The following is a 23237-nucleotide window of genomic DNA, read 5'->3' as shown; positions in this document are numbered from 1 at the left end:
GTTCTCGTGGTATGGATTTGCTTAAGCAATGGTATCAGTTCCCCATTGCTGATGGCCAGAAAATATACAGAACATTTCTTCTCTTTTTTTGGCCAGAGCTTAAGGGAACTTCCAGTAAAACACTTTAAAAACAACAACACAGTATTGCCCCTTAGCTGGACAGAGAGCATGGAGAGAGAGAGAATCTCTATAGACCACAGCAAGTACCCTTCCCTGAGCCCTAAGTCTGCCCTGATGCTGAACCAAGTACCCAGGTGGGCACAGTGGAGCGTGGCCAACTCCACCCTGCTCATCCACCCAGGTCTCAGTGACACAGGCCAGATCAACATCCTCATCTATAATCAGATCAGGGTGAGGGAGATCTTATGGATTTCCTGTTTTAATATTATGATTTTATCCTGTGAAGCGCCCCGAGACCTGCTGGTATAGGATGGTATACCTTGTATTATTATTATTTAAATCTTATTCTGAGCTGCCCTGGCATTCAACAATAGTCACTGACCTGAGGGCTGGCTGATAGGACCAGCACAATTCCCCAGGTTGGAGGAGGGGCTGGCACGTGTGCCCCTTACCCAGCCTGCCCCCCTCCATACCTCTCCCTACCCTAAACCACTGCGATTGAGGGGCCCTGCTCCTCTCCTCTCCTCTGAGGCACATCCCCCAAAGAGCCTTTATAAAACAGGTTGAAAACAGTTGAAAAAAAATAAAAATTCTAAAACGCTAAAGGCCATTTAAAACACTCTAAGCAGTTGGGGGCCACAACAGCAACCAAAGCCAACAAAGCTCAGCCCAAGGCTCATCTGGCCCTCCTTTTTCCTTTTTTTGTAAAAAAAAAAAAAATTCATTTTCCAATAAAGAGGGGGAAAACATTCATATTAATAACAAATCAAGCCAAATCTTACCACATTCAAAAACAAAAAACAATACAGCCAAAAGATTGTTTTTGATGGGGCTGGTTGTGTCCCCAAGTACCGTATTTTTCGCTCTATAGGATGCACTTTTTCCCCTCCAAAAATGAAGGGGAAATGTGTGTGCATCCTATGGAGCGAATGTAGGCTTTCGCTGAAGCCTGGAGAGCAAGAGGGGTCTTTGTTACTTCACAATTTTCCAATCCTGATATTGACAATCTCCTCTCTCGATCAGTCAGTCGCTGGTATACATCTCAATCTTGTTTTATTTAACCATTCCTTATTTCTATAATCATGCAGGGGCTTTTTCCACAATGTTCAGTCTTAATATTTTGAAGCACAGACTTCCTTCAATGACCCCTCCTTTTTCTGCTGATTGTTGCTCTAATAGGCTCTGAGCTTCCATCCAAGGTTGAAATCAATTAACGACTTTGCACTGTCTTTGATCTTTCCAAACCAGCCAATATTTCAAATGTACTGTAGGGGAGTACTTGGCAATCAGTAAGTTACACAAAGATTGTTTTGGTTTCCGCATAAAAACCCACGCCAGCTCTCCGGGGCCCTCGGACAGCTGGCAGGCATCCAGAGTTTACCATCACTCTCTTTTCAAACTGTATGTCATAATATTCCATGCAAGCAAATGCATCCTCTGTAAAGTACACCCCTTTTGTAATTCCAATAAAAAAATATCTCCAATCTCCCCCCATTAAAGGAGACTTTTTCTGATCATAACCTTTTTCTTTCTGCGTCAGAGCTTCTACCGTTGCCATCTTCCCTGCTCAGCCCGAGCTGACCTGATCATATCTGATCTTACTCTGCCAGTTTTGATCAGGGGTCTCTGCTGAGGACTGTGATGATGCCAATACATCCAATTATTTTACGCCTCCTGCAATCCTTTGGGTAATTAATTCTTTCTTGGTGAGGTTCACCAAATCATGAAATAGCAGATATAACGAATACAAAAACACAGTAGCCTCTCACCTCATTCACCAAGACAAGATAGGAGTCTTTTTGAAGTCCAAAACTTGGCTTCCAGCGACTGTGTAGTTTAGCAGATTTTTTCTTTTAACTCTTTCTGTCCAGACCACGCCTGTTTGTTTCTTTTTTTGCCAAATCTTTTTAATTTTAGGAGACAGGGGCTTCCGGCTGACGAGACTGACTTTGGAGAGTTGCCAAATTTGCGCCTTGGACATCTTCCACCTTCCAGCGATGAAATATGGCAGCCTCCCAAGAGATCAAACAGCCAGTTATGCCAGTAATTCATGCGGGCTTCAATTTCCCCGATATCAGTTGGGACTCAAACCTGGATGAGCAATTGAGAGGATGCTCATCCAATTTGCAGCTGACACCAAACTGGGAGAGGGAGCTAATGCTGCAGAATAAAGACTCAGAATTCAAAATGACCATAACAGATTGAAGAATTTGGCACAAGCTAACAAAATGAATTTCAATAGGGACAAATGTCAGTTTCTGCACTTAGGCAGGAAGAACCAGATGCACAAATATAGGATGGGTAACACCTGGCTTACTTGCAGTACATGTGAAAAGGATCTAAGGGTTTTGGTGGACCACAAGTTTAACGAGTCAACAGTGCGATGCAGCAGCAAAAAAAGCTAATGCTCCAGGAAGAACAATTCTTCTATTAGTGAAATAGATGTTGGTACAGCAATAAAAATTTCCCCTCTTCCCAATTCTGTTCATGAGGGTAGGGAAAACCCCAAAATCTGTTTCTAATGGGCATGGGGGTGAGTTTGCACAAGCTTAAATCCCCGTATTGACAGCATTACTTGGTACTGGACCAAGTACAACCCATTTTCGACTCCCCCTGTGGTTCTTTCTGCTTCCCCTTGCCATCATTCCGCTGCACTCCTATTTCCAGACTGCTTGCCCATGTGCTCCCCTTGTCATGGATTGGGTTGAAGAACGGCGCACACAGAAGTAGTTTGCATGCAGAGCTCCTCCTGCTGGCCAGGGATATTCCTACCTGCACATGGCAATGCCCACCTTGCCCCCAAACCCATCCAAGGGGTACAGAAACATTTCTTGCTCATCACTCCTTTGTGGAGAATTTTTGTTTTGTTTTGAAGTTGCTACACAGAAGTTTGACAGAAATTTTGACCAAACTGTGGGAGGCAGTGGAAGACAGAAGTGCCTGGCGTGCTCTGGTCCAGGGGGTCACGAAGAGGCGGACACGACTAAACAACAAACAACAACACAGAAATTTGGTGGTTGTGAGTGAGTCCCCCTCTCTGTGAGCCTCAGCTTCCCTTAGGTCTCAACCTGTGTAAGTAAAACCTTTGCCTCACAGAAGAGTTGACCACAAAGACACCAAGCAAAAGCGCAAACCATTTATTGGAGTGTGTCATGCAAAAGGTTTCCAGTCAAAAACGGTATATTACAAATCACTGAAAAAGACAGAATTTGACATGCATATCCATAATGCAAAAGTCTAGATCACAGTTTGTTCCAAAGGGTGGATAAGTTTGTTTATTCATGCAATGCCTGTAAGCTGCAGACAGTCAACAGCTTTTCCCTTTAAGTGTGGCTGTTTCAATAGGCATTTTAAGTTTCCCAGTCTTCAGTAGGAAATTTCTCTTCTCCCCCACAATTCCTCACTTGACCCCCACCTAGTATGCCAGTTGCTATAGTGAGTGCGTTGTGAAAATGGATGTACAGATGACACAGGATATACTGGATAACAACCTTATCGCAAGTGATGTATGGTACATGTTTGCCTGTGATGTGACCAGCTCAATGAAATCTGATGACTGAGAACTTGCAGCCAAGAAATTCCTGGGGGAGACTCCGCAAAAACACTCACACAAAAGCTGTGTCTGAAAGGCTGGCGGCAGCATTGGTCAATGAACACCACCAGGTACCTCCCCCTTCCTTCTATTCAGTGGGTGGGTGGGTGGGCTTCACAGAAAAACTCCTTTGCATGGTGATCCAGATGCAAACTGTTATCCTTGGTATAAGGCAAGAAATACACAGGAGATTTTCAAGTTCAGGCAGGAGTATATCGGGTGCTGTCTTAGAGCACTTACTGGTTCCCTGTATTTTGATCTCAGGTGCATCCAGTAAAGGGATCTGTGCTTCTCTCTCCAGGATCCCCTTTGTCCCCACTTTTATAGAAGCCACCTCTAAACCAGACTTCATAGAGAGGCCAAGGGATCTCTGGAGCCCTCTAGCACTGTCACTAGCCCCTTGAGGCAACACCAATCCCTGAAAAGACAGAGCTGCACATTTTAAATCATCTAGAAGAGCTGGCTCAAAGAGCAGACTCCACTGTATGATGCCCAGCACATCACGCACCAAACCAGCATCCCTCTGACTCCACAGCACTGCCCAGAAACCACCTCCAACCAACAGTCCTCTGCCATCCTTCTTGGTAAGTTATCATCTAGCTGTCAATCATGATTGCCCTGGTTTTCAAAAGCATGAAGCAAGGCACATACCTACCAACATTGTCCCTCACTTCTAACCCCAGTGGACCTCCATGGCAGAGGTAAGGGCGTGTTCTGCAATATCAGATTCTCTAGTGTTGTTCTATCTGGATGTATAGGGTGGGATTCAACTGACGAGTCCTGTCAGTGGAAGCCCGATGCAAAGATTTCCACTTGTGCAATGGAGCGTTCTACTCTCCCTCCACCTCACGTGCCCTTCCCCTACATTCACCCACCAGTTTCCCAGCATAAATCAACTTTTAACTTCCAAGCACACAGAGCCAATGGCTTTCTCCTCAGCAACTGAATAATTGCAATTCCCATGTGGATTAGAATCCTACAAAAGTGAGCAATAACTACATTAGCTGTAATTCAGAATTCAAAAGCCCCATTCCCACTAGACATGTGGCATTAACAACCCATTTCCCCATTCCAAATGGGCAAGCATCCTGGCATATCCATAATGGTATGCTGCTTATCCAGCAGGATGGAGGCCTGGGGGGTCTTGGGCAGTCTTAGGTAGCAGGCTGGCCTATGGCAGGGAGGGAGGATTAATGCCCACCAGTCGCCACCCTCCACAGAGGGGTTCTTGCTGCCAGATAGCAACCAACCCCAGAACAGCTCATTCCTCTAACTGCATCTCAGTCACCCATTCTGAGTGCTTAAAGAGTTCCAAGTCCAAAGCGTAGATCTGGCAGGGGGCATCACTGAATTTGGACAAGCAGCTTTAGGAATTGAAGGGGGCTAATGTAGCCCCAGATGCTGAAACAAGAACCCAACCACAGTCCAAACTTTTGTCCTAAATAAACCAGCACCAATCCCCTGAATACTCTAACTGCAGGGAAGGGGGGGAATAGCTCCAGGTGGTACCCCCCTGCCAACTTTCAAAAGGGCTCAAGCACCTCTCTCTGATTGATTGGAGGGGCTTGTGAGTAGCTGGTTAAGTGCCACTGGTCAATCAAGGCCACCTGAGCCACAACCTTAGACCTCCATTTGTGGGGCTTTTGTTATTCCATCCTTGCTGTGTTATGTGGGGATAACTGGGGGACGGTCTAGTGCTTCTAGTTATACATAAATTATCTAGAGGAAGACTGAGTTGGCAAAACTGGCAAATGACACAGGGGATAATTCACCATCAAAATATTTCTGCACTTGATTAGCTGAGGAAGGTTGGCAGATGAGTTTTCGTAGCCAAAGGTTATATCTATCTATCTATATATGCTCTAAAAACTCCTCCACCTGGTAATCCACAAACATGTCTGTGTGGTCTTCAGTTCCACATATTATCCTTTGTTGGCTAATGAATATTTGAACTAATTTTACAATTGTTTTTCATTTTCATTCAGTAGAGCAGAATGTTTCTCCAGTGCTGAAAATTTAAAGTCTCTCTGCTTCACAAATAGGTTTCCGCTTCCATTTTAAAATATTTTCCCTACAGGCTCCATTTAGCACATTGAAAACAAGAGTTTGGCAGCTTTTGGGGAAATAATCTCCTTTACTCCCAAGGATGTACAAATTATATTTAACCTACATGTCTCTGAATATCATAAATCAATGAGGAAGAGGGAAAATTCAAGTTAGATCCAAGTTCCACTGCTCTCGAACTATTTATTTTTATATGCTTTTGGTATCTGACCTGCTCCTTCCATTGAAGAGCCACTCATATTGCAAGGGCGATAGCTTCAGAGTTTCTATAGAACCCTTTGTCCGTTCTTCTTTGTAGGGGATCAAAGACCATATGGTGGACTCTGCAAACTGAGAAGTGTGTCCCTCCATGGACTGACACCTTATAGTCTGACACTGGTAACTAAGTTTTGTCTCTCAATGGGAGGAACATGACTGAGAAATAGAGGCTGCTGGTTCTTTGGGGAGCAAGGAAATAGGCCAGCCTGCTGGGGCACATGTACAGGGATCTGCTAAGGTGCCATGTAGCCATGACCCTTCTTAGTCAGGAACGTTTCTCGGGGGAATGTTGGAGGGCAAAAGCACATTTCTTGTAGACAGCATAGAGAAGAAGGATGGCTCGCAGCATCTGTCGGCACATGGCCATAGCCACGCGCACTTGTGGCTCCTGGAGTCCACGGGGCCAGCGCTGGCGGGGACTTATGACTTGACTGAAGGCCGAGGGCTCAGAAACCCTGAGAGAGCCAGTCCAGCGTGGGGGCTGTGCTGTCACGAGGTGTCCAAAGACAGAGTCAAGCCCTGAGAGGCGCACGACCTGGGGCCTGTGCACACTGCTGGAGCGCCCCCTTGTCTCTCCTGCGGCTCCAGGAGGTTGCGGCTGCCCTGCCCCCGTCTTTGCACCAGGCTCTAACACCAGGCTAAGTCCCTGGAAGCAAAGCTGCACTTCCAGGTCAGCTGCTGCTGGGCTCTGCCCACTTCGGAAGGGGTGCTTGGTGCCAACAGACCGGGCACCCCTCAGCCATTGCAGGGACTCATCAAGAGGAGACCAGGGTGCCCAAAGCTGGTACCCACCAGCCATGGTCAGTGCCAGCAGGCGTCCATCCTTCTGTACTGCCCAGGTTCCAGGCGCATCTTTCCTCTACCCAGCGCCCTTGGTAACCCATTGTGAGCACAGCCAACCTAGAACTCTCCAACCAAGGCAACGTTCCAGAACCTCCTCATTCCCCAGGACGGTGTTTCCTGCAGGAGCTGTGTGTCCGTTATAAGAAATTATCTTCAGCCAAATGAAAATAGGTATAATAAATGATACTTATGTATAAAGTTACTTTATCCTTTCCCAGCAGCGAAAGAGCTCTGACGGCTACACAGCGCCATCTACTGTATCTACAATGAATAACACCAATTCACAATGTCAATCCACTCCATTCAGTGAATGAGGGCTCATTCATAAAAGCTGTCAAATGGTGTTTCCCCCACACACATTGCATGATGCCCTTCTGTGATCTACATAGTACGTATATAAGTCAAAGAACCGGGTACAGGTAAAACAATAACGTTTATTATTTACACAAGAAATAAGATGATAATTTAAGTCTATACATTCTATATAGCTTTGCTTCCATATACTCTGGTTGGCCTCTGCTTCTTCTCTCAAACCGACAGAGACCTTCCCAAGGGGTTCTATACGGGTCCCCAGAAATGAGATGATTTTTTTCTTACAACATGTCTATAGTCTTCTCTCACACATTCACAGAAACACTGCATCAATTGTAGAGTTGGAAGGGACCCCAGGGATCCCCTAGTCCACCCCCCTGCAAGGCAGGAATCATAACTAAAGCATCCCTGACAGGGGGCTGACTGACCTCTGCTTAAAACCTCAAAGGTATTAAGAGTCAAAATAGGATGGTAGGCAGCATAAGTGAACAGAGTCAAATCTCTCGAAAATGCTTTGATAATTGTCCAAAACCACAGCAGAAATGTGTGCCGCTGGCATAGGCATTGTTGTTGAGTCGTTTAGTCGTGTCCGACTCTTCGTAACCCCCTGGACCAGAGCACACCAGGCCCTCCTGTCTTCCACTGCCTCCCGCAGTTCGGTCAAACCCATGCTGGTAGCTTCGAGAACACTGTCCCACCATCTTGTCCCCTGTCTTCCCCTTCTCCTTGCGCCCTCCATCTTTCCCAGCATCAGGGTCTTTTCCAGGGAGTCTTCTCTTCTCATGAGGTGGCCAAAGTCTTGGAGTCTCAGCTTCAGGATCTGTCCTTCCAGTGAGCACTCAGGGTTGATTTCCTCCAGAATGGAGAGGTTGGATCTTCTTGCAGCCCATGGGACTCTCAAGAGTCTCCTCCAGCACCATAATTCAAAAGCATCAATTCTTCGGCGATCAGCCTTCTTGATGGTCCAGCTCTCACTTCCATACATCACTACTGCGAAAACCATGGCTTTCCCTATACGGACCTTTGTTGGCAAGGGGCTGTCTCTGCTTTTTGGCTTGGGCATAGCCAGGATTTCTTCTGGAGGGGAACAGGCATTGCACTGGGGGCTCCAGAACCGAGTTCCTGCATCGCAACTGGTCGGGTCTTCTCATGCATTTGCCGGCGGCGCCCTTTCCCCGTCGGGGCGAAGGAGGCGGAGGGCGACCGGGCGGGGCCGAGCAGGAGGCCGCCCCGCCTCTTCCTCTCGCCGCCCCGCCTCTTCCTCTCGCCGCCCCGCCCCGCGGAACCTGCTGGACCGGGGGGCTCGAGCCCTGGCGTCACGGGGCGGGTCTTCCGCCGCCGGGAACACCGGCCAATGGCAGCGAGGCCGGGCGGGCTCCGCCTCCCTCTCGCCCGCGGGCCACGTGACCGAGGGCGCTTCCGGCGAGGGCGCGCTGGGTGGCTCGGCGATGCGTCTCTCGGCGTCGGCGTGGATCAAGCATGGGCGCGTCTACCGGCGCCTCGGCCTCGGGCCCCGCTCGCGCCTCGACCTGCTGCGGAACCTCGTCACGGCCCTGGTGCGCCACGAGCGGATCGAGGCCCCTCGCGGGCGCGCCGACGAGATGCGCTTCTACGCCGAACACGTGAGAGGGGCGGGCGGGAGCGGTGCACGTCGGAACGCGAGAGCCGCGTAGACACGCGTCCGGGCAGGGGCGCAGCAGAGAAATGCCCGTGAAATGCCCTCCGCGTGAAAAAGCAAAGCCCTTCCTGGGGACCGTTAGCAAAATGACACTGCCATGAGGCAAACCTCTGGCGCGGCCGCATCCTCAAAAGGGCTATTGCCGAGTTAGGAAAGGGCTAAAGGATCAAGGGGGTGGAGGGACTTGCCTATGAGGAAAGGGGGCAGCGTCCCTCCCTTTCTCATAACAGTCCAACTTGTGGGCGTCCAGTGAAGCTGCATGTTGGGAGATTCAGGGCAGGTGGACATCGTTCAACCTTGGAACTCCCTGCCACAGGAGGCAGTGGTGGCCTGAATGGCTTTAAAAGGACTGGACAAAGTCCCCAATAGCTCCTAGCCGGGATGGCTCTGCTGTTCCTCCACAGCTGGAGGCAGCAATGCTTGTGAATACCGGGGAGCGTTGCTGTTGTGGTCGACTCCTGCTTGCAGGTTTCCCATTGGGGGCGCCTGGTTTGCCACTGTGAGAACAGGAGGCTGGACTACATGAACCCCCTTTGGCCGGATCCAGTAGGCTGTTCTTACCTTGACATCCTCTCCTCTCTCTCCTCCCTTCAGCTGATCAACTATGCCAAGCGTGGGGACACGGACCCCCAAGCAATGCGCATGGCCGACTTCTGGTTGACGGTGAGGCTGCATCCCTTCTGGGGGGAGGGTCTCCTGCCAACTCTGCCCCCACTGAGCCCCCCTCTTTTGCCTCCCCCACCCCAGGAGAAGGACCTCCTGCACAAGCTCTTCAAGGTGCTGGCTCCTCGCTTCCAGGCACACTCCAGCAACTACACTCGCCTGCTGCGGATCCCCAACCGGGAGAACCTGGACCGTGCTGAGATGGCCGTCATTGAGTACAAGGGGAACCCCTTCCCGCCCCTCCTGCGCCCAGAGCGCGACAGCGAGAAGACGCTGGTGAATCAGCTGCTGAAGGGCTTCCGGGAGGATGCCCTGAGGGCGGCGGAAGCTCCGCTCCAGGGGAGCCCGTCTGAGGGCACGGCAGTGTAGACAGAAGGACAGACACCACTTCCTCCCCTCCTCCTGTCACTTGGAAGCCTGCCTACGACCTCACCTTGATGTTGGGGAGAGGAGCTGCATTTCTTTGGGTTTTTTGAGACCACCTCCCTGCTTTCATCTACTTTGCTATGCAGGTTACTAGTTTTCTCTTGGGACTGGAAACTTGAAAAAAGAGAAGCTCTCTTACCTTCATGCACACCGAAATAAACGACAGCAGCCATGGGGCAAATGCCTTGGTTTCTCTGAATTCTCTTTGTGCTGCTTGCAGCCGAGTCATGGTGCTTGGTGACATATCTGGCCTGCAGTGGCACCAGCGGAGCCAGGAGCAGGTGACTTACTAGGACCAGGGGGTTAAGTTGGGGAGGGAGAAAACCTTATGCTGGAGTGCTCTCGCAATTTAAGACAGCCATTCTCAAACTTGTGTCCCCAGATGTTGTTGAACCACAACTGCCATAATCACTATTTAGCAGAACCAGTGGTCAGGGATGCTGGGAATTATAGTGCAACACCTGGGGACACAAGCTTGAGAAAGGCTGCTTTAGGAACACAAAAGCGCCGCCTAGCAACTGGAGCCACTGTTTGAAAGCCAACCTTTGCATTTCACTAGTAACTTCCACTGGATCATTTCTGTAAATCCCAGATCTCCCCTCTCATTAAAAGTCTTTTATTAAAAGACGTACATCGCTTTGCTTTTTCATTTATTTTGCCCCAACATCAGAAAGAGCTTGCTGACAGTAAGAGCTGTTCGACAGTGGCACAGATTTCCTCGTGAGGTTAGGGTCTGTCCTTCCTTGGAGGTTTTAAAGCAGAGATTGGGTGACCATCTGCCAGGGACTCGGTAACTCCGATTCCTACATTGCAGGGGGTTGGACTAGATGACTTTTGGGGTCCCTTCCAAATCTACAGTTATATGATTCTGTGACATTTTAAACAACTCACATTGCTACATTTCCAGTTGAGGTTAAAAGATAGGTTTTAATACACCAAAATCTCAAAGAAAGTATATTAAAGCTACACAAAACTTGAACACTGGTAACACAAAAACCATAATCTCAAAATATATTTTGTGATGACAAAGTAAAAATGGTTATAATTGCAATTCTAAGTGTCAGGAGTGAGTAGAACATACTTCAGTTAAACTTGGCAAGCCAATTCTTTGCGGAAGCTGTTGCATTATGGAGATGCATTTTACTTGGGTGGTCACACAGAGGGCAAGCAGAGAGAGGAGGGGCAGCTTCCCATCTCCTGAGAAACCTTGGGCTGCATTGTGTCCAATCCCAGGTCCACACAGCTATCCCTGGGCAGAGAAGCGGAGGGCATCCTTAAGAACAGGAACTTACTAAAGTTGCTTAAGGCCAGCGTGAAGAACCTTTTTCTCTTGGGGTCTCCCCTTTTCTGCCTGGCTGAGGGACGCAGGTTCCTCACTCCTGGCTTAAGACATCACTGTGCTTGCTGACATCACAGACTTTAATCACTTTGCGGAGACCACAGTGTACATCAGATTCTTCAAGGGATTTTGTTTCTTAGTAGTAGAGAATAAACAGGGAGCAGCAGCTGCACAGGATACACCACTCAGAGGCATCATGCCTTCATCATCTTCATCATGCCAAACGGACCCACGGGGGTTTTTGGCCCCAGAAGCAGTCTAAGTGTTAAGAATTCTAAAAGGATTGTCATTTTTTATACAGTCATGAAGGTAAAATGCAGATTTTAAAAGGTCACAGCTTGTTCAAGCCAAGGGAAACTTGCACCTTTTGTTCCCAGCCATCTTGGAGTGAGACTGCTGATGCAGCTCAAGCCAGATGGACATTTTGCTCCTTCACCTGACTATGCGTAAGGCTCAGGTGCCTCTGCAGCCTGAATAGGCAGAGTGGCCTTGCAGGTAGCCGCTCCAATGAACAGGCCAATTCTGGACATCTTGCGGGTCACCAGGTAGAGTCAAGGGGAAGCAAAAGCAAGGATGGGCCAGTGCTAGGTCAGGTTGGGCCTTGGGCCGCGGCTTCCAAAGAAGGGCAATGGTGGCTTTGGTAACCAGTGGTTTCTATGTAGCCCACACAGCCGTTGGCACCCACTGGCCTGGTCCTGGCTTGTCTGGCCCCAGCAGGAGGGGGCCCTGTGCAGGTCCTCTATTCAGCAGGAGGGGAGTCCATCTGCAGCTGCCTGTAGGTGGAAAGGGAAGGAGGTGAGTTCTGGATCTCAAAAAACACAAGCCTAGCAATGTCTCCACAGCCAGCAGAGGGGCGGGGTGTAGCCTACCTGACAGCAGTCAACAGGGTCTGGTGCCATTCATGAAAGTCCTCCTGATTACACGACATCAGCAGCAGCGTCCTGTGGGGGAAGGAGACCTGGAAGAAGGGAAGCATTGCTGGGAGATGGCAAGCTCTTGGGCTAAGGCAGGAGGTTGGGCCACAGAAATGGCCCAGGTAAAGGTGGTCCAGGACTTCCTTCTCAAGGCAGCCCATGACAGGGGGGGGGGGCTTGGAGGCCTGCCAGAAGCCCAGAAAAGCACTGCCTGGCCCTTTGTGGCAGAGCAGCAGCCCCCATCCCCACCCATTTCTTGGACCTTTGGGTGCTTGTTCCTGTGTGCGCACGCAAACACACACCCCAGCAGCTCCCCTTTGTTGTTACAGCAGACTTGCTTCAGCCAGCTTGTTGCCTCTCTGCCCCTTGCACCTGCCCGGATGCTGCTGCCACAGGATTTACCCAGCAGGCCAGGTGAGGTGGTCGGGACAAGGGCTTCCTACACCAAGGCAGAATTTGCTGGGTTTGGGAAGAACTTACACTGAGCAGCCCCCCTTGGCTCTGCGTGTGACCAAAGACTTTCTGCACCGTGCCTTGCCTGAGAGGGAGGACGGCCTGGCAGGCAAACTTGTGTGCGTTCCAGGGGTGGAGCGGGTGGCAGGGCTTGGTCACCAGCAAGATGTCGGAGAAGAGGAAGAACATCCGGCGCTGCAGCTCCTCCCCCTTGGGGGGCACCACCGATAGCCAGCCTTCCCGGAGAAACCAGCGCCCTGTGACAAAATGTGGGGCCACAGAGGCCAGTTGGGGTGTTGGGACTGCTGGAGTCAGGCAACCTCCCCAGACCCACTGAGGGCGGCAGCTCCCTGACAGGCCGGGACCCTGTTGGGCCTGTAAGCTGCTCTCATGGCCTTTTCAGCCATCAGTGCATGGCTCTGTCTTGATGAGACGCTGCCCTCTTTCTCCCCAGCATGGAGGAGGTTTGCTACTGTCACACCGGAGGAATCTGCTGAGATTACCAGGCTCCCCTACTTCACAGGGTGGTTGTGAGGATAAAAGGGGAACAGGGAGAACCACGTATGTCGCCTTGTATTCCTGGGAGAAAAGGTGGAACACAAAGGCAAAACCAGCAACAGCCAGAGCACAGGTTGACTTGCACACCAGCCCTTCCAGGGTGGCATAAGGGCTTCTCACTCCCGACTCCCTTGCAGGGACCTGGTGACCCTTCGCCTGAGTATCTCTCCCTGTCTCTTGGGTTTCCCTCCAGCTTTTCATCTGTGACAAAACTGACTAGGAGGTCCTTAGCCACAGAGAACAGGGAGAGGAAGGACAAGGGAAAGGGGCAAGCCCCCCCCCATGCACTGGGGTGGATAAAGCCTGGAGGTGGGAGCAACGAGGGTGCAGAGCAGCCCTGTGCACGCAGGATGTGGCCGCAGATGCCTCACTGCCAGCCTGGAAAGCCCTTTCATGGTAAGAGAACCAAAGCGAAGGTTTGTAAGTCACAACTAATAAACGCCCAAAAGAATCTTGCGTTCTGAGGCTGGCAGTGAGTCACCCATAGAGTAGGAGTTGCCAGCATCCCTAACATGGAATCCTAGGACTGCAGAGTTGGAAGGCGACCAGAGGGTCATCTAGTCCAGCCCCTGAAATGCAGGAGTCACAGCTGCCTGAAGCTTCCCAAGCAATGCTGGATTGAGGAGCATCCCAAACATGCAAATCCACGGGAAGCTCCTCTGTCCTCAGCGGCATAGCAACCGGACATTGGCTGTACTGCCTTGCAGCGCCAGTACCAGGAACCAACTCCTGTGCCACCCTGCAGCTCCATTGCTGCCCTTCAGCGCCCCCCCCCCATGACGCCCTGTGGTCCACCCAATGCAACTTGCGCTCTATGCCCAATGCAATGCCCCTCTCCTTGTGCTGATGGTGGGACTCTGTCGCTAAGGGCTGCTCCATGGCTGCTTGTCTTGTGAGGAGCTGAGCAGCATCCTTGACGCTGTTGCTCTTGCCTAGCTCAAAGGCCATTCCATTTCAGGTGAGGCCGCTGCTCTCCCCACTGAATTATCCTTTTAAACTAAGCAGCAAAGCATTGGGAGAATTGCCTTAATCAGTGCAGGAGGAGGAGGTGGAATGATGGGGTCCAGGCAGAGGAAATGGGGGCTGAGCAAGGACGAGAAAGGGGAGGTGGGAGTCTTTGGGGTGGAATTGCCAGAGACCACTCTGGCTCTAGCAAATGATCTCTGCTCCAATTGCCAGAAATGTCCAGCCCCAGGAGCCGCCCGTCAGCTGCATCCCAGAGCAACACAAGCATGAACCCGAAGCGTCCTGCAGGGCCACGTTTGAGGAGCAAAGATGGGTGGTTTACCCAGCTGAAGGGTGGCTTCTTTGCTGCCTGCCCTGCCTCTTTGTCTCCTGTTACCAAAGCAGAGGACCCACCTGGAGCCAGAATCCGGGTCTTCTGTCCCTTAAGCAGCTTCTGAACCCGGCGCATCTGGTTGGCATTGTCACGGCAACGAGATATTTCCTGGACTCGGTGATATGCCTCAGAGACAGACTTCAGAACTCCTGCAAGGACCACAAGATCACCTGAGACAAGGCACCCACCCACACCCAGGGGAAGTAGGTTGGAGCCTCTGTGGCTCAAGGGAGTTAATATTATTTACTTGATTCCCCTCCCCCCGTCCTCCAGCAAGTCCCCCAGGCTGCTCACAGAAAAGTTAATATCCTACCTGTCAGCTGCTTAAAGTCAGAGCTTTCTGGGTGGGTATTTCCTACCAAATCCTTCAGCAAGTGCCTGTACCTGCCAAAGAGAGGGGGCACTGTCAGATGGGGTGGGGAAGGAGGGGCAGGTGCACGCCTTCCGGCTCAGCCCTCCAGCAGCCTCCTCCCTGGGGCTGAGGGGGTGCAGCCAGGCTGTGGAGCCCCTCCCAGATGCGATGAGCACAGCATCCTCCTGCAGAGGCGGCCACCTACCGAGAGAGCCTCTGGAGGGGCAGCGGGAGCAGCTGTTCCAGGCAAAGGCCCCCAAACTCTGGCCGGGACTCCTGGAGCTTCTTGAAGCGGGAAAAGGGTTTGTTCTTCCGCACCTGCCTCTGGAAGGGCAAGAGAGGAGAAGCAGGAGTCACTAGCTGACCTGCCACCCACTCCCCACCCCAGGGCATCACAGAGTTGTAGAGATGGGAGGGGCTCCAAGAGGCATCTAGCCCCGCCCCCTGCAAGGCAGGAATCACAGCTAAAACATCACTGACACGGCTTGATCAGCAAAGGGCAGGAAAAGGCTCCAGGACGGGGGGGGGGGGCTGTGTGCCCAGAGCAGCGACCTGCAAGATTCCTGCTCAAAGGGTGTGACAGGGACAGAAAAAGGAAACAGGTACCTCCAAGGTGCTCTGGGCCTTTCCCAGGTTTTCAGCATAGCAGATGTAGAGAACCAGCTGGTGGCAGAAACCCTCCAGGCCAAGCCCCAAGCGGCCTCCCTCCAGGTGGAAAAGCAGAGTCCTGGGTGCAAAGCGGGAGAGGGCTCCTTGAATCAAGAAGTTTGTGGGGGGCAATGCCGCTTTACCCGTATTGCCTCACACTGGTGCTCCCCCTTGCTCCCCCCTCCCCAGCCTCCATAAGGGGCTATATGAGAGGTGGGTGCGGGACTATCCACGACACTTCTGGTTAGTGGCCCATCCTGCCTTGGAGGAGATATCCTGCCTTGGAGGGAGGGGAGCTCACAGGGATTCAGAGGTAGGCTCTGTTCTGCACCAAGGGGGGGGGGGTCGGGCTTGATATCTCAACACAGGACAAAGCTTCCTCCTGCCCAAAGGAATACTATTCAGCTGGAGGTGTCAGGACAATTCACAATATAAAAACACAAATACATAATAAAAATATGAGCAAAACCAAACCAACAATCCCTGTTTCCACATTTAAAAGAGCATCAGGTGTCAATCAGTCAAAGGCCTGGTTGAAGAGGGATGTTTTCACCTGGCGCCTAAAGGTGCATAATGAAGGTGCCAGCCGAACCTCCCCGGGGAGAGCATTCCACAAACGGGGAGCCACTGCAGAAAAGACCCGTTTTTGTGTTGCCACCCTCTGGACCGCTCATGGAGGAGGCGCACAAGGAGGTACACTCAGTGGATGATCTCAGGATCTGGGTAGGTTCATATGGAATATTTTCAGCACATTGTTCACATGTGAGTTTTGCACAGTGCTAAAATTAGGGCTGGGCGATCTCTGGTTTTCAACATCAGGCTATATCAGCAGCTAACCATCGTGATATACTGGTATCTCTTGATGTCTGAAATAAGGAGGGGTGGCTGGGCTGTGGCAGGAGGGAAGCTTTTTGCTGCATGATCTCCATGCTCTTTCTTAGAGCACCAGGTTGTCCTTCCCAACAATGTGCACAATCAAGGCGCCTGGGCTGGGTAGGATGGGAGGGAGCAGAAGAAGTGACCAGGAGAAGGAAGGAAGGAAGGAAGGAAGGAAGGAAGGAAGGAAGGAAGGAAGGAAGGATCACACCCCCTGGGCTGGCAGAGTTCTTTGCCATCCTTCCCAGCCACATGCAGGATCACATCACCTAGGCTGAGGATGCTGGGCTGGCAGCACTTAGCTGTCCTTCCCAGCACAACTGTGGTGCCTCGGCTGGAAGGAAGGCAGGCAGGCAGGAAGGAAGGAAGGAAGGAAGGAAGGAAGGAAGGAAGGAAGGAAGGAAGGAAGGAAGGAAAGCAGGCAGTGCTGTTTCTTAAAGCACCAACACTGCAGTTAAGGGGAGGTGCTGAGGCTGACTTCTCAAATTTTTCACAATTATATTGCCCTCTGGAATTTTGAAGGCTGTTTACAGTGAATTGCTGGGTCAAATATTCCAAGGTGGGCTTCAAACCGGATTTGAACTATCTATTGGTACATCGCACAGGCCTAGCTAAGATGTTGTCCCAAAGGCCAAAATCCAGCCAGGGGCAGCGGTTGCCCCAAATATCTGAGGAGACAACTGACTCCCCCAATTTCCTTTACAGATCTGTCTGTCATTTGAGAGCCTACTCTGGTCCACACATATCAGGTTGAGAGGCAGCATTGTGGTTCTTGCAAAGAGGACTTCCAAATGTCTGTTTAGTCTGATTGAAATAAAATCTGAAAATTTAAGAGGGTGCAATCGCCTCCATCATAAAGCTAACCCCTAAACCCAGCTCCCATTTACCCCCCCACCCATATTAAACAGTCAGGAGTTGTCTCAGTGTACTGAGGTCCTGTAAGTTTGGAAAATGTGGGCTACAGAACCAGACAGGATACAGAGCAGGAAGTTAGAGGAAAACTCTCAGAGCCCACTGCCACCACCCAACAGACCCATGCTACCCCACCCATCAACAAAGGCTCCCGCGGTGGGTCCCTTACCGGCTGGCAGAGCAGATGGACTCCAGGCACCCGAAGATAGCCTCCTGATCCGCTGGCTTCAAGGTCCCTTTGGCCTTCAGGATGGCCACAAAGTACTAACAAGAGACATGCAAAGCAGTTACTCCTCCCCAGATACAAAGACTTTTCTAACTAACCTAACCCTTGACTGGATATATGCATGTTCAGGTCACAATCAAGGGGGGACATCGCTACATACTGTAAATGACGGCATCCTACAGCAGTTGGTGATGTGACTGACCAGAGGGGTGACCATGATGGACTTCATCTTGAAGTGGGGCCCACAGCTTGGTGTGAGATGTGCTGTTGAACCAACCAGTGACATCAGCCAGAGTGCTGCCCAACGTTAAGTGGGCAATTGTCAAGAAAGTATGGCACCTTTACATTGGACTTCAAAAGAGATAACTACCCAAAAGTGAGGAGTCTGGTAAGAAGGAAGTTGAACAAGAAAATGATGGCGGCCAGATTTACCCAGAATGCTTGTGGGTCGTTCAAAGCCACAGCAATAGCAGTTCAGTTAGAACGCAGTAGAGGGCAGAAAGGCCTCCTTCAGAAAATGGAAGGCTTGTCCAAACAAGGGCAACAAAAAGGAAGGTCAACTTGGGCCAAAGAAATGCAAGCAGACAATCAGGGATGCAAGGGGGGGGGGGAAATACGAAAGAAAGAGAATTTGAAGAGCCAACTGCTAGAAACAAAGGCCCACAAAACCATTTCAATACATTATTGTACGGCCAACCAATGAAGCGGAGTGTTGGAAGACTCAAAGCTAGAAAAAAGGAAACCCTTCTTCATACTGCTATATCACAATGTCTGAAATAAGGATGGAACTATGTAGAGGTGAACAGTAGGGTTGGGAGATATCCGGTTTTCAACACTGTGATATATCACCAGCTAAACAAAGCAATATACTGACATATCCCCATGTCTGAAATAAGGATGGAGCTTTGTAGAGGCATTGGCTGCCTTCACAGTTTTCCCCACATTGTGATTTTTGCATTATGGTTCACAATATATCGCCAAGTCAAAAATTATGAAACCATTATCATGATATGGACATTATACTGGTTTTGGATAATATATACCACCCAGCCCCATTGATGGTGACTAACTGCAGTGGCTACGTTCCACCTCCACTGTCGTGGGCTGGGCAGTTTGTCTCTGAACAATATCAGTTGCTGGGACTCCAAAGTTGGGAGAGCATGGCTGTTGCACTCTGATCCTGCTAACGGATTTCCCATTTGGTTGGTCACTATGAGAAGGGGCTGGACTAGGTGGGCCCACTTGGGCCTGATCCAGCTGCAGCTGCAGTGCTCTGCTTATGTTCTTAGGAGCCCTGCCAGCACCAAGAGAAGGCTGCAGTGCTCAGGGCTTGAGGGTGGTGAGAATCTGCTGTCTCCTTTCTGCTCCTCCTTCCTCTGGTCTCTCTCCCTGCACCATTTGGCTGCTAACAGCAACAAAGAAAAAGCAGCACATCACTGGAAAAAGTGAGCCAGGAAGCCGGGTCAGCTTGCTCCTTCAAGAAAGAGCTGGGAGCAGAATGGCACCCTTAGTCCTGCACAGTATCTGAGCTCAGAGAAAGGTCCAGGGCCCTGCAGCCCAGCTTCTCACCGTGGCTACCAAGCCCAGCTGCTCCAGGTACTGCTGCTCTGTTTCCACCAGTTCCTTAGCCGTCCGACAGCGCTTCCTCTCCCACCGGGCTCTCTGCTCTTCCACCGGGTGGCAGCTGCTCCCAACGGTGCTGGTCATTGTGTGTTTTTCTTGGGGAGAAAAAGAGAAGCCTTGAAAAGAAAGTTGCTCCAGCCAGCCCATACTAAGGATCATTAGGAAAGGGACTGGGAATAAAACTTCAGATATGATAACGATGTCTGTATATGAACTCTCTCCTAAGAGGAAATGCTGCAACATTAGGGACTTTCTAGTTTAGAGAAAAGGTAAGTAAAAGTGGGCGGGGCATGATAGAAGTTAAAAGATAATGCAAGGGATGGAGAACATAAGAATCTGCAAAACCCACAAGCAGGACATGAGCACAACAGCAGTACTCTCCTCACCTGCAATTCTCAGCACCTGGTATTGTCAGAGCCCTACCACCTGCAGCCTTCCAGCTTGCTCCCCAGCTCTTCCTCCTTCCCTGACCTTAAGCCTGCACAAGGTCGAGAGTAGGAGTCAGGGACAAAGCTCCCGTATTATAATTTGGAGCCATCCATTGAAGCAGACTGCTGGAAGCCTCAGGACACACAAAAAGAACTTCGTCACATGGCACATAGTTACACTATGGAACTGGCTCTCACAGGAGGCAGTGATGGCCAGCAACTTTAAGAGATTCAAAAGAGGATTAGACAAATTCCTGGAGGAGAGCTGGACTTTCTGTGGATACTATCCTTGATGACTGTGTTGCCCCTCCATGGTCAGAGGCACAGTTGCTGCCTTGCTTGCAGGCTTCTCATGGGGCACCTGGCAGCCCCTGTGAGAACAAGAGGGGCCTTTAGCTTAGTTCAGCAGAACTCTTAGGCGGCCCCTGAGCAGTGCAGGCACCTGATCTTTGGTTCTTCACCAGGCACCATCCAGAATCAACACAAGCCAGTGTGCAGCCCTTTGGCACACAGGTCAGACGCAAGCACACAGCAAATGGAACCACAGTCCATTATTATTCAAAGCGCTACCAAGGAACATGGCATAATACAGAATAACAGGGGGAAGAACATGGGCTTGGGAGAAATGCAGGGCTGTGAGGGTCCCTGCCTTGAGTTCAGAGGAAGCCACCAGCCTTGCACGAGGCCCCGGCAGCAGCTTCCCCCACCAGGTCAGAAGGCACAAGCCAGCCCAGAAAAGCCTTTCTCTGGAGGAACCGGGAGGGCCTTGTTCCAAATCCAGCCAGCCACGAACCTCGCTGATAAAATGGGGAGGTGGGGGGCAGGGCGAGGACAGGACCTTGCGCTCCTTGGAGGAAGGTGGGGGGCAAAGGCGAGCGAACCCCGCTCTTGCCCGGGCTGGGCAGGCTTCCCCGGGCTCCCCCGCAGCCCTTCGGAAATGGGGCCGCTTCGCTCCTGCCTGAGCCCCCTTCCGGGGACCCCGAAAGCAGAGGCTCCCCGAGAGTCCAGCCGACTCAGGTCTACTCGGAAGCAAGTCCGACTATAAGCGGAGTCCGCATGGCGGCTCCCTGTAAGGCAGAAGAGTCACCGCGCGTGGCGGGGGGCTTGGGGGTGGGAAGCCCCCGAGGCAGCGGCGGAACCAAGGGGGTCCGCCGAGGAAGCCCCCTGCCTGCCTGCCTCGCCGCTCCCCTCCCTACCTTGCTCCGTCCGGCGGCGCCCGCCAAGCGTTCAAACGGCCAGCTGGTCCGGCCCCTTCCGGGCGCCTCCTCGGGCGGGCGGGCGGGGCTGGACTCGGGGGTCGCCCGAAGGGGAGAGCGGCTCTTGGCCCACAGGATTGCCCGGCAATTGTTCTTCTTTCTTTTTTAATCATAAATGTATGTATTCATAGAATCATAGCACTGTAGAGTTTGATGGGACCCGAGGGTCGCCTAGTCTAACAGCCTGCAATGCAGGAATCTCAGCTGAAGAATTTCTTTCAGATGGGCATCTCTGCTTCAAAACCTCCAGTGAAGGAGAGTCCATCACCTCCTGAGGGAGACTGGTCCACTGTCTAATAGGTAAAAGGTAAAGGTAAAAGACCCCTGGACAGTTAAGTCCAGGCAAAGGCGACTGGAGTTGCTACCATGGCGTTTGTCCACAGGCAGCTTTCCGGCTCATGTGGCCAGCAGGACTAAACCGCTTCTGGCCAACTGGACACCATTGTGACTGCCCCAGCAGCACCTGGTATGCTTTCGAACTGCTAGGTTGACTGAGATAGCTCTTTCTGTCAGAAAGTTCTTCCTGGTGTTTCATCAGGCTCTAGCTGACCAAGTCCTACACTGCAGAGCAGAAGAAAGAAAGCTTGCTCCATCTTCCATGTGACTGCCCTTGAGATATTTGGAGATGTCTATCATATCTCCTCAGTCTCCTCTCCTCCAGGCTAAACATACCCAGCTCCCTCAACCACTCCTCATGAGGCTTGGTTTTCAGACGCTTGATCATCTTGGTTGCCCTCCTCTGTACATGTTCCAGCTTGTCAATATCCTCCTTAAATTGTGGCTCCCAAAACAGGACACAGGACTCAGAATGTGGTCTGAGCAAAGCAGAATGGAGTGGTGCCATGACTTCTCTTGAACAGAATACTATACTTCTGTTGATGCAGCCTAGAACAGCAGTAACTTTATTTGCTGCTGCATCACACTGCTGTGTGTGGTCCTAGATCCTTCTCTCTACTAGTAAGCCTGGTGTCCCCCATCCTATATTTGTGCATCTCATAGGAGCCAACTCCTATGGGCTGTGAGGGTTTTGGCCCCCACAATAAAATGTTTGAGGGGGCTGGGCCCCCACAAATTTGATGGACATTCCTTCCCAAGGAGCAGAATGCTTTCCTGCCCTCCTTCCTGGTTTCCAGCCCATCTCACCTTTGCTTTGTATTGATCTTTGTCCTGCCTTATTGGCCAGCCCTTCCCTCTTCATAGGATCAAGGTTGCATCCGTTTTCTGAAGGAAAGAAACCATGATTAAAAATAAATATATTGGCAATGCAGATTTATTTATTTAGCATTCCAATTTCTGTCTGCCCAGGGATGGTTGCAGCTGGCAGAGCCACGTGTCACTGATGCCACCCAGGCCTCCAATGATAAATGTGGGTCAAAGAGAAGCCCCAGGCTCCCCACCTGCTCTTTCAAAGGGAGCGCAGCCCTTTCCAGGACACGCTTTGCACCCAGTTCCAGGGCCTGAGAGCCGCCAGTCCACAACACCTCTGCCTTGTCAGGATTCAGTCACCGTTTATTGGCCCTCACCCAGATATACCTATGGCAGGTACAGGTACTGAACAGATAACGAAATGTCATTAGGGGGGGGGGACAAGTGGCAAACAAGCATTGCATAATACAGACACATGGATCCAATAAAATATGGAGTAACCTTTGATTTATTTTTATCTATTTTACAAAATGTATATGGTGTTTAATTGTAACAAAACCTTTAAGTGGTGTACAAGAAATCATTAAAGTCACTTCAGGCATTCAGGATCATTTTGCTATTTGTCCCTGTGGGGTCAGAGGCAGCAGCAACTGTTGGGTCTCTTCCTCCTCTGCTTTCTTCCTTTGATCAGTAGCTTTTCTTAACCATCAACTGACCTCAGAGGCTTTTAACTGCATGACAATGCTGAGGATGAACAAAATTAAGTAATTTTTCAAAATAGCCTATTAGCCTAATGAAAATATTTTCAATGTGACAGCCTTTGACATTTTGTGTCATTTTATTTGAACCATTTCAGAAAATACTAAATTCCCTTGCTCAAAAGCATCTTTTACCACTGGGATCAGTGGAATGGTAGTTTTCTAAAATGTGCGACCCTTCTGGGCGTTGCATCCTTATTTGGCACCCAGGGAGCGCCAGGCCAACAGAAGCCACCAGGCCAGCCCTCGCTGCCCATGCTGCTAGGCATGTGCAAACAGGTGTGGAGGGTTCATGGAGCCCATGCACCAGCTCAGCCCTGGGCACTGGAGCCAAGCGGGGGTCCTAGCCACCAATGCAGGGTGGCTGGGGATGTGGTGGCAAGGCCAAGCCGGGCTCCAGGGCTCAGAGACCCCCGGCAGCAGGCAGGGCAGGGGAGTGATCCTTGGGGGGGG

General features: G+C 50.9%; 3 protein-coding genes across 9 annotated transcripts; 1 reads left to right on the top strand and 2 right to left on the bottom strand.

The window, feature by feature from the left end:
* Nucleotides 1–5939: 5939 nt before the first annotated feature.
* On the bottom strand, nucleotides 5940–6911 carry LOC310688569 (FANCD2 opposite strand protein-like). Its single transcript, XM_083465092.1, has one exon. It carries the CDS (start codon nucleotides 6831–6833, stop codon nucleotides 6300–6302), a length of 534 nt encoding a protein of 177 aa, XP_083321218.1. The 5' UTR covers nucleotides 6834–6911; the 3' UTR covers nucleotides 5940–6299.
* A 1664-nt stretch (nucleotides 6912–8575) lies between these two features.
* MRPL17 (mitochondrial ribosomal protein L17) lies at nucleotides 8576–10583 on the top strand. The gene is made up of 3 exons (XM_083466386.1): nucleotides 8576–8811; nucleotides 9462–9530; nucleotides 9615–10583. The coding sequence occupies exons 1-3, from the start codon at nucleotides 8638–8640 to the stop codon at nucleotides 9897–9899; spliced, it is 528 nt and encodes a 175-aa protein (XP_083322512.1). The 5' UTR covers nucleotides 8576–8637; the 3' UTR covers nucleotides 9900–10583.
* A 280-nt stretch (nucleotides 10584–10863) lies between these two features.
* ARHGEF39 (Rho guanine nucleotide exchange factor 39) lies at nucleotides 10864–20887 on the bottom strand. Of its 7 annotated transcripts, none has more exons than XM_083466380.1 (11): nucleotides 20821–20880; nucleotides 19583–19674; nucleotides 19143–19291; nucleotides 17517–17611; nucleotides 15518–15638; nucleotides 15117–15235; nucleotides 14873–14943; nucleotides 14580–14708; nucleotides 12690–12919; nucleotides 12165–12253; nucleotides 10864–12068 (listed from the first exon to the last, which is right to left on the bottom strand). In XM_083466380.1, the coding sequence occupies exons 3-11, from the start codon at nucleotides 19278–19280 to the stop codon at nucleotides 12035–12037; spliced, it is 1026 nt and encodes a 341-aa protein (XP_083322506.1). In that variant the 5' UTR covers nucleotides 19281–19291; nucleotides 19583–19674; nucleotides 20821–20880; the 3' UTR covers nucleotides 10864–12034. The 7 variants fall into 7 exon arrangements, with proteins under 7 accessions (XP_083322506.1, XP_083322507.1, XP_083322508.1 ...); XM_083466381.1 differs by lacking the exon at nucleotides 20821–20880 and adding an exon at nucleotides 20463–20758; XM_083466382.1 differs by lacking the exon at nucleotides 20821–20880 and adding an exon at nucleotides 20067–20371.
* Nucleotides 20888–23237: the final 2350 nt, after the last annotated feature.

This window comes from Podarcis liolepis (genome assembly GCF_965112155.1).
Source record: "Podarcis liolepis genome assembly, chromosome: 11".
In the NCBI taxonomy this organism is placed as follows: Eukaryota; Metazoa; Chordata; class Lepidosauria; order Squamata; family Lacertidae; genus Podarcis; species Podarcis liolepis.
This window is presented reverse-complemented; position numbering and strand designations above follow the sequence as displayed.

What these genes read in the sequence shown, in the direction of transcription:
- ARHGEF39 (XM_083466379.1), bottom strand. Translation starts at nt 19,439, where the DNA reads ATGTTGCAGCATTTCCTCTTAGGAGAGAGTTCATATACAGACATCGTT. An exon ending in AGGCCCAGAGCACCTTGGAG is followed by an intron (nt 15,236 to 15,517) that starts GTACCTGTTTCC and finishes TTGCCCTTCCAG; the next exon opens with AGGCAGGTGCGGAAGAACAA. An exon ending in GCCAAGGGGGGCTGCTCAGT is followed by an intron (nt 12,254 to 12,689) that starts GTAAGTTCTTCC and finishes CCCTTCTTCCAG; the next exon opens with GTCTCCTTCCCCCACAGGAC.
- LOC310688569 (XM_083465092.1), bottom strand. Translation starts at nt 6,833, where the DNA reads ATGGCTGGTGGGTACCAGCTTTGGGCACCCTGGTCTCCTCTTGATGAG.
- MRPL17 (XM_083466386.1), top strand. Translation starts at nt 8,638, where the DNA reads ATGCGTCTCTCGGCGTCGGCGTGGATCAAGCATGGGCGCGTCTACCGG. An exon ending in TGCGCTTCTACGCCGAACAC is followed by an intron (nt 8,812 to 9,461) that starts GTGAGAGGGGCG and finishes TCCTCCCTTCAG; the next exon opens with CTGATCAACTATGCCAAGCG. An exon ending in TGGCCGACTTCTGGTTGACG is followed by an intron (nt 9,531 to 9,614) that starts GTGAGGCTGCAT and finishes CCCCCACCCCAG; the next exon opens with GAGAAGGACCTCCTGCACAA.